The following is a 9949-nucleotide window of genomic DNA, read 5'->3' on the forward strand; positions in this document are numbered from 1 at the left end:
ACTAACTTATTTTACTCACATTTCATTTAAAACTAATATATATAAGTGGGACTTCTAATGAGGTCATTTAAAACTTTTTTCCACCAATTTTTCTTAATATTTTTTAAAATCCGTATCACCAAGAAATAGGACTTCTAATGGCGGACGAGAGAGTAATATTCATAGATGCGTTACAACTCTTAACTAACCAGGCCTTTATAGAAGCATAACCCATTCTCCACATATTACAATTTACAAATAAATAATGAGCAAAGATACACGTACAGAATGCACAGAGGCTTTCCTTAAAAGAAACTTATCTTAAAGGAAAATGGCAAATTCCCTATAGTCATGAATTTTGAAAATAGTTTGATTTTTTTTTCGTGAACTTTAAATATTGCATGAGAAGTCATGAACTTTAACGGATTGTATAAATTTCTCATCCGACTTGACCCGATAGATTTTCGACACAAACTTATCCTACGTAGCACGCCGGAAGCATGACTTGACAAATGACAAATTTAGGGTTCCATTCGAATTGTGGAATTAATGCTACTTTTATGTTGAATTTGATTTGTGGAATTCGATTTGTATGTTTATGTCGACTTGTATGTTTATGTCGACTTGTATGGTGAATTCGATTTGTATGTTTTCATTTGTTGTACTTGTATGTTTGTGATAAGTCCATGGTCAAAGATTGCAAAGATAGAAGAGAAACAATCAGAATTAGTGGAGTTTTGTCAAGTCACGCCTCCGGCGTGCCACATAGGATATGAAATTATGTCGGAAATCTATCGGGTCGAGTCAGATGAAAACTTACACAGTCCGGTAAAGTTCATGACTTTTCATACAACATTTAAAATTCACAGAAAAAACCAAACTATATTGAAAGTTCATGACTTTACAGGCAATTTGCCCTAAGGAAAATAATTTAGTTAACGCAATTGTTGGTGCTGCGTAAAATTGATAAATAACTAAAACTGAGGGTACAAAGAAACCGCACTTAAGTTAGTGAACACAATTATTTATTACACCTTAATTTTTTGTTTGTTTGTGATCTTCGTTCATATCCATTAATTTTAATTGAGACACCAAGAATGAAAATGTTTTTACAACTGTAAGTGATACATTTATAAACACAATTTGCGGTTTTAATTGACAAAAAGATGTCCTTAGACATTTTTTAGGATTTTCTATATCTTTATTTAATACCTTTAGGCCATCCACAACGCTGTCACTATACCGTCCCTTAAATTACTATTTACGGGCCCCACTGTACTTTTTTACTCCATCCCTTAATTAAGGGACGGAACCTGCAACCCTCCGTCCCTTAACCGTCCCTTAAATTACTATTCATTCAATTTCATTTTTTATTTTTATTTCCAACCAAATTCAATATAAAAATAAAATAAAATTACTACATAAAATTTGAAAAAAATTAAAAAAACATAATTAAAAATCCTAAAAAAATAAAAAACACATAATTTAATTTCCTCCGCCAAAGTTTGCCCAAATGTGCTCCATTACATCATCTTGGAGTTGGGCGTGGGCGGAAGAGTCACGTGTCCTTGCCCGAATAGACAACCGTTCTTGTATAGACGGATGCACTCCACTTCGAGGCGGACTACTTGACGTTGAGCTTCCGGGGCTTCAGGGTCAAACCAATTTCCCGCCTCGGGTTCTTCGTCTTGGATAATCATGTTGTGCAAGATTATGCCCGTATACATGATGTCAACCATGCTCTCCATGAACCACGTACGAGCCGGGGCTTTGATAATGTTGAAGCGCGCTTGGAGAACCCCGAACGCCCGTTCCACATCATTCCGAGCAGCCTCCTGCTTCTGCGCAAAAAGCGCATGCTTTGCGTTCACAGGCCTAGCGCACGTCTTCACAAAGGTTGGTCACATCGGGTAGATGCCGTCAGCAAGATAATACCCCATTTTATAGCGCCAGTTGTTAGCGGTGAAGTTGATGGCCAGCGCTTTACCATCCACTTCGGCGAAGAGGTCGGATTGGTGGAGCACATTTATGTCGTTGTTCGAGCCGGGGACCCCGAAGTACGCATACCAGATCCATAGCCGGTAGTCGGCGATGGCCTCGAGTATAACGGTGGGGTGGGTGCCTTTGTGGCCGCTCGTGTACGACCCCCTCCACGCCACCGGGTAATTCTTCCATTGCCAGTGCATGCAATCGACGCTGCCAAGCATCCCGGGGAATCCGTGCTCTTCTTCGTGAAGGCGGAGCAGGAACTGGCAATCTGTTGTGCTTGGCTTCCAGAGAAATTCATCGGTGAAGGCTGCCCGGACGCCTTTGCAGAATTGGAGCAAGCACATTCTCCCAGTGCTGTCTCCAATGTGGAGGTATTCGTCGATCACATCCGCCATTTGTCTAGTCGCAAGTTGACGGATTGCTGCAGTACATTTCTGCAGCGTTCTGTGGCTGGAACGGCCGACGGCGTCGAACCTTTCTTGGAAGAACTCTTCCCGGGCCGCCAATGTATTTGTGATATGGAGAAATAGCGGTCGCCGCATGCGGAAACGGCGACGGAAGTAGGTATCTCCCCACACCGGGTTATCGCAGAAGTAGTCGCGGACTAACCTTGCGGCGGCTTTCTCCCGGTTACGATGGATGTAAGTTCGGGAGCGTCTTTGGGCTAGCGCGGCTTCCTCCGCCTCCCGGCGTCGATCTTCTTCAAGTGATTCTTCAATTATTCGACGCATTTGCTCATACGGATCCATGAGATCGATTAAATTTGGGGGAAGAATAAAAGGGAGATGATTTGAGATGAAAATTGGAGAGAAAATGGAGATGATTTGGGAAGAATAGATGTGTAGTTGTGTGTGAAATGAGGATGAATTAGAAGTATTTATAGAGGTAAAAAATAAAAACAAATAAAAAATTAAAATTGGAAACGGCTATAAAAACGGTAACATTACTGTTTGCCAATTTTTTTTTATATTTTAATTCAAATTTAAAAAAAATAATTTATTGCGTCAGCGTGACGAATCCCACTCGCTGGCCGACGAATGGGCGTCACGCATGGCCTGGGAGCGCGCCACGTCGCCTCGGTGCGTGGCGAGTAGTGTTGCCCACGGTTCAGAACCGCCGGTTCCGGTTTGGTCGAAGGCGGAACCAGAACCGGACCGTGAGGCTATTTCACGGTTCCGGTTCGAAAACCAGCGGCTTTGCGGTTTGATTTTTTTTATTAATTTGAAATTTAGATTTAAACTATAAATTGGAACAAGACAATATATAATTCAAATAGAACTAAGACGAATAGGGAGAAAATGATATCAATTTTATTGAATTTGAGTTGTAACGGACAATGATACATTACAATTTACAATACATATACAAGTATACAACATACAACAATGTAATATAATTTACAAGTGTCGTCGGACTCGGAACGTAAATAAAAAAAACATGAAATGGGGGGGGGGGAATTGAAAAGGGCTTGAGCTCAACTTAAACTTTCAAAGTTAAACTTTTCAAATTTAAGTTGAGTTGCCTACGTATCCACAATTTTATTGAGGAATCAAAGCCCAAGTAGTTCTTTTACCTTGCTTACCTTTTGGTCGGCCGTGCTCGCCATTCACCCCCCCCGTCATTGCTATTGTTGAGTGCTCGCGCTTCTGACCTCGTCATCGCCATCGGAGGAAAATTCTTCATCATCACTCTCTACACGGAAGTCAAAATCCGGCTCTTGTGTTCTCATGTCCGCCTTTGTCCAATCATCAAGTAACATAGTGGCTTCCATGTTCTTGGCGGAGAGATTGCTCCTTTTGTCGTCTAGGACACAACCGCCGACACTAAAAGCTTGCTCAACGGCGACGGTGGAAGCAGGAATGGTGAAAATCTCCTTAGCCATGATGGAGAGTATCGGAAACTCTTTGTCATGTGTTCCCTACCAATTAAGGACGTCAATTTGTTGAGTAGGAGGACCTGCATCTTGAAAAATAGAACGCGATTCCAAATATATATCTAACTCACTAGTCGCTCTAGTCCTACTGGTTGTAGTACCGTATAGATCTTGAAATTGTGATACTACGTCTGGATCAATCATGACATTACTAAAATTCCCTCCACCAAAATCAAATGTGGAAGGACTAGGAGGAGCACGTACCTGGTGAGCGGTGTTATACCACATTTCATATTCCGCGTAGAGAGAACGAAGTGCACTATCTAACCTTTGTTTGATTTCATCAACATCCGGAATACTTAGTTTGAAGCATTCTCCTCTTGTCAAGCCCATTTCGCGAAGTTGAGAAAAATCCAAATCGTGCAAACAACCATAGTGCATGTCTAAAATTTTATAAACACCATGCAATTTCCACTTAGGATCCAAGCATTTTGAAATCAAAAACACATTTGGAATACGGGCAAAATATTTTAACCATATTTCAACCATGTAAAACAAAATAGCCTTCAACTCAATGAATTGAGAATTTTTCACACATGTCTTAAAACCAATTGCCACATACATGCAATGCTCCAAAATGCGCATAGAAGTAGGATAATAAACACCGGATAACTCAACAGTGGCATTTTTGAAAGCGCGGAATAATCGAAACAAATCCATGCTGTGGTCCCAACAAGCGGGTATCAAAAGCAAATCAGAAGGAACATGCGGGAAAGTTCTAAAAAAATCACATAAATATTCAATGTGGTTCAAAGTCGACTCCAACGTATCATACGTCGAGTTCCCACGAGTTGAAACATCCAAACGAAAGTTGGTGTACCTGCATTGCTTGCTATGACAATATTTCTTCCAAGCTCTACCAATAGGAACTTTGTTATGAATCAACTTCACAGCAGTTCTAATAGGATCAACATACTTTTACCACAAATCGATCGCATCTTGAACACACAAATTCAAAATATGGGCAATACATCGCACATGAATATATTTGCCATCAATAACAGGAGAACATGCACTGAATAGTTCATCTATACTAGCAGTGTTAGCGCTAGCATTGTCAAAACCAATGGAAAAAATTTTATTGATCAATTGAAATTCATTCAAAACTTGAATGATCAATTGAGCAATTGCTTGTGCAGTGTGTGGTGCGGGAAATTCACAAAATGCAATCAAACGTTTGTTTAAAGTCCAACTGTGATCAACGAAATGCACATTGATGCCCATATACGAATTTTTACAAAAACAATCAGTCCACACATCAGAGCAAATAGAAACTTTATGCCCTAAGTTAACAATAAACGTACCTAATTGCCCCTTCTTTTGCATGAGTTGTCTAACAACAGCTCGAGTCATAGAAGTTCGACTCAATTTTCTTGCCGCGGCATTATACACTTGTCGCATACTCAACTCAAAAGCATAGTTATCAAAAGCATTGAATGGAAAAGGTTTCATAACGGCAAATCTAGACATCACATTAAGAGCATTTTTGTGATCATATTTCAAAAGAGTATTGCTACACATACCTGATGTTTGGGATAAACCCGTCCCACTCCCGGTCCCGACTACATATTGAAAGTTGAGTTGAGTTTGGGTTGGAGCGATACCAAACTCGACTGGATGCGCTTTCTCCATGTAACGGGTAAATGTACCGTATCCTCCACCCTTTCGGAATGTGTATACGTTTTCGCAATAGTTGCAATACACATTATAAGTGTCAGGATCGTTACTATCTTGTACCTTCTTGAAATGTTTCACCATGATGTTTGAGGTTAAAGACCTTTCAACTGGTCTAGGAGGTTGAGGATAGTGTCCACGACTACGACTACGGCCACAACGACTCCTTGGTGGTGGTGGGGGTGGCATTTCTTGAACCTCTTCTACCTCCTCCCCCTCCTCCTCCTCGTCATCATCATCATCTTCGTCTTCATCAAGATTCACAGGGGTTGGAATTTGTTGAGAATAGGCACCGCGACCGGGAGCACCACTGCTGGTACTAACATAAGTATCGCCTTGGGATTGAGAGAGAGAGAGCAATAGCATGTGCCATATCTTGCTCTTCTCGAGTCTACAAAATAATATTTGTATTGTAAATATCAAATAAAATTATGAACAATAATGTAATGTAATTCAAAATTATTAGTAGATAATAAATATTAACCTGCCACGCATCCATGTTCATTTGAGAAATCTCATCAATAACGGATCTCCGAGATGGCCTCTTAGACTTTCCCTTTCCCTTTTCAACACGACCTTCTCGAGATGAAGACATCTTGATATATAGTAGAAATGTAGAAATATGGAATAATATATATTTTTTTTGTTTTAGCAATTGAGAAAGAAAGACAACTTATAGAACTACGGGAACAAGTATAAGTGTATAACAATGCGTAATAAGAGTAGCACTTGAGTAATTAAATGGAAGCACAATAGCACAAATGAGAAATTGGAGACAAAGATGGAGAATTGGGAGATTGAAGAGAGAAACTCTTATTAACACAAGAGTGGGGTGAAAGTAAATGAGGATAGAGGGGGGTAGTTATAGATAAAAATGGGGGGAAAATGGAAGAATTCAAATTTGAAATATGAAAAAAAAAATTTGAATTTTTGGAAAAACCGGTGGTTTTGGCGGAAAACCGCCGGTTTCGACGACAAAACCGCCAGTTCGGTCAATAAACCATCTGGTGGAAAACTGCCCGAATGCCTCGTGTCCCGTGCCGCCACCGAAATCTACTGAACCGGCGGTTAACCGCTGATTTTCACGGTTAACCGCCGGTTTCCGGTCTAAAAACTGTCGGAACCGGCCGGTTTTCATGCATGAAAAGCTGCCCCTCGGCCCCCTCCCTAATGCCTTGGTTTCTATGCCTGGTTCCAAACCGTCCCGAACCGGCGGTTCGGCGACGGTTCCGGTTCAAAAAATCTTGAACCTGAATTGGACCGCGGCCCGAGGAAATTGCCACGGTTCCGGTTCGGAACCGGAACCGGTGGGCATCTCTAGTGGCGAGCCGTCCCGAGTTTTGTCACGGCTGAACGGGACTGGTGACGGGCTGGGGGCGGGCTGGTGACGGGACGAGGCGCTGCAACGCGTCCCGCCCCGGTTCCGTCACGCAGGAACGAAATACGGGCCACCCGCGTAACGCGTTGCGGGTGGCCTTAACAACTTAGAAAGATTAGTAGTGCACTTTCATTACTAGCTTGTTAATCACTTTGAAATCATGGATTCATAAGTGTTTGGAAGTGTATTTGAATCACTAACTCTGAAAGTGTATAAGGTACTCCCTTCGTCCTGGCTAAGATGACATATTTCTTAGCCAGCACGAGATTTTATGAGTTATTGATTAATGTGTTTAATTGAAGAGAGAGAATGTGGGTGTAAGTATTAAAATAGAGAGAGAAAGAAAGATTAATATTTTAATAGGAGTGAGAAAAAGTGATTGGGTGTATTAATTGGGAAAAAAAAGTTTCCAAAAAATGAAATGTGTCATCTTATTTGAGACAAAATAAAAAGGAAAACGTCTCATCTTAAGTGGGAAGGATGGAGTAGTATAAATCATGGCTTAATCAAATCATGCAACATTCAAAGTTTAACCATACACTTGCTCCAAGTTTAATCTCTCATCTGTTTATATGATTAAGCATAAAAAATCTGAAAGGTGTTTTGTTCGTTATGAAATATTTAGCTAAAAAGTGACTAAGATTCCAAAACAAAGATAGAACTAATAGTACTTCATCATTTATCCCCAACTATCTATTCCATAAAACCTCTAGACTGTCTAATTTACTTTCCATTTTTCCCAAATTCCTTTTTTTTTCTTTCAACCTATTTTCATAATTTGTTTCTCACGTGTCTTCTTTCTTTTTATTACAATACTTTCTTCATTTTTCTCCTTATTTCTTCAACCCAATTAACCTGCACCCTATTAACCCACAATCTGGATAAGGTTCGCTGGCCCGTTCTATATCTCTAGATAGAGGCGCCCACAATTTATACAAGATAGATTAACCTACAACATTGTCTAGCTCGATTCTCGGAACTCCATCAAGTTTACCGGTGCCTAGCGGGTTTGAGGTGCTTCTACACGCTAGCAAGCGATCCTCACAGAGCTCCATTTTTTCTAAGCTGCTGACCTCTATCACCTTTTTCTGAACCATGGCTTTCAGAGTACCCTCAGCAGGATGTCCTAATTTGAGATGCCAACTTTTCAAATCATTCTTCATAGTGGCATGAGACTCTCCTACAATCACAGTAGCCAGCAGATAATACAAGCTACCAGCTCTCTTGGCCACCATCTTTACTTCTTGGCCTTTGCAAACCTTCATTTCCCCATTCTCAGAAACAAAACAGTAGCCCTTCTTCTCTAGAGTTCCAAGAGACAAGATTTCTCTTAACTTCTGAAATAAATCTAACATCAGAAAGAATCCTCACTGGTCCATCATTCATCCTCAGTTTTATGCCCCCTATCCCTTTGATGCTGCAGGTATTATCATTCCCTAGCAGCACAGATCCACCACACTCAACCAGATCTTGAAACCAATCTAGATTTGGGCACATATGAAAGGAGCATCCAGAGTCCATGATCCATGAATCTTTATCAATCTTATCCATCACATTAATAACTTCAGCAGCCTCTTCTCCATCACTGCTGATATTATTTGTATGGGAACGATTTTCTGAGGCCTACTTCTTCTTCAAAGCATATCAATCCTTCTTTAAATGCCCTGGTTTTTTGCACCAGTAGCAAGAACGAGTTTCCTTGACCTCAGAGCCCTCATGCTTAGTTTCCTCAACTTTCTCCTTTAACTTTTTCTTGTTGAACTTCTTGATATTAAGTGACTCTGGCTGAGAATCAGAGAGTTTTGAATTACCTTTCTGCAGCTCTTTGGCCATGAGTGCATCATGAACTTCATTCAAGGTGATATCCTTATCCCTACCATAGAGAATGACATCCCTTAATTGGTCATAGGAGCTCGGTAGGGCGTTGAGGACCAAGATAGCCTTATCTTTATCACTGATCTTGACATCAACAGCCTCAAGATCATCTATTTATTTACTGAAATCCTCCAACTGCTCCACGATTGACTTATCCTCTGAAAAACTATATGAATGCAGCCTTCTTTTCATATAGAGGCGGTTAGCCAATGATTTGGCCAAGTAAACTTCATCAAGCCTCTTCAAGATTCCAGATGCAGTTGTCTCTCCTTGAACTTCCCGCAATACCTTATCTCCAAGGCATAGAATCACAGCGCTATAAGCCTTTAACTGCATCTCATCGAACTTTGCTTGTGCTTTTTCATCTAGTGCAAGAGCCTTCCCCTTTTCATCCGAATCTGTCGAAGTTAAAACCGCGGCTAAGCCTTGTTGCACCAGAACTGCTCTCATCTTCATTTTCCATAAAGCCATAATCATTCTTCCCCGTAAACTTCTCTGCATCGAGCCTCGCTGCCATTGTAACGCCGTTGATCGATCAATATTCCCACCGGACGACGCCAATTGTTGAAATGTGAATGTGTTTGAACGATCAAGAACAAAGAACTGAGAGGAAGAAGAAATGTGTGAGCTTCAATCGAAATCTTATTGAGTGAAATCAGTAAAGAGTGTATAACTTGAAGATTACTCTCAACTATGAACTAACAACACTATTTATACAACAAAGAAGAAATCAAGAGAACAAGAACTTCACTCAAGAAACGATTATAACTAACTAAGCTTCCTAACAGCTAGTAGCTCAAATAACTTTTGAACTTGCTTCTTGCTTTGATGTTGTGTTCTCCACCTTAAGCTTCCATGCACTCGCATTGCTATGTCCAGCCATTCTACATAACAGTTTGGGTAAAAAACCGAACCGAAACCTGAATGCTCACCCCTAGATATGTTCTCTTTCCTTGCGCATATCCCGGAAAGCTTGGAGCAAGTATTCATCACTACGCGGTACACCCATGTGCAGGGGGGATGTCAACACCGTGACTTGATCCAATACCATCGTCCGATGCCCAATGCTCTACAGCCGGTCCTTCGTCATCTATTTTCATGTTATGCAATATGATACATGC

The 9949-nt window shown here is 40.8% G+C and overlaps 1 protein-coding gene across 1 annotated transcript; it reads right to left on the reverse strand.

Annotated features, from left to right (window-relative positions):
• Window positions 1-7505: 7505 nt before the first annotated feature.
• On the reverse strand, window positions 7506-9299 carry LOC121749440. The gene is made up of 5 exons (XM_042144009.1): window positions 8965-9299; window positions 8632-8826; window positions 8307-8541; window positions 8027-8212; window positions 7506-7517 (listed from the first exon to the last, which is right to left on the reverse strand). Exons 1-5 carry the CDS (start codon window positions 9297-9299, stop codon window positions 7506-7508), a joined length of 963 nt encoding a protein of 320 aa, XP_041999943.1.
• Window positions 9300-9949: the final 650 nt, after the last annotated feature.

Source organism: Salvia splendens, chromosome 9 (assembly GCF_004379255.2).
Source record: "Salvia splendens isolate huo1 chromosome 9, SspV2, whole genome shotgun sequence".
In the NCBI taxonomy this organism is placed as follows: Eukaryota; Viridiplantae; Streptophyta; class Magnoliopsida; order Lamiales; family Lamiaceae; genus Salvia; species Salvia splendens.

What these genes read in the sequence shown, in the direction of transcription:
- LOC121749440 (XM_042144009.1), bottom strand. Translation starts at nt 9,299, where the DNA reads ATGGCTTTATGGAAAATGAAGATGAGAGCAGTTCTGGTGCAACAAGGC. An exon ending in GATAAGTCAATCGTGGAGCA is followed by an intron (nt 8,827 to 8,964) that starts GTTGGAGGATTT and finishes TCTCTATGGTAG; the next exon opens with GGATAAGGATATCACCTTGA. An exon ending in GAAACTCGTTCTTGCTACTG is followed by an intron (nt 8,542 to 8,631) that starts GTGCAAAAAACC and finishes AAATAATATCAG; the next exon opens with CAGTGATGGAGAAGAGGCTG.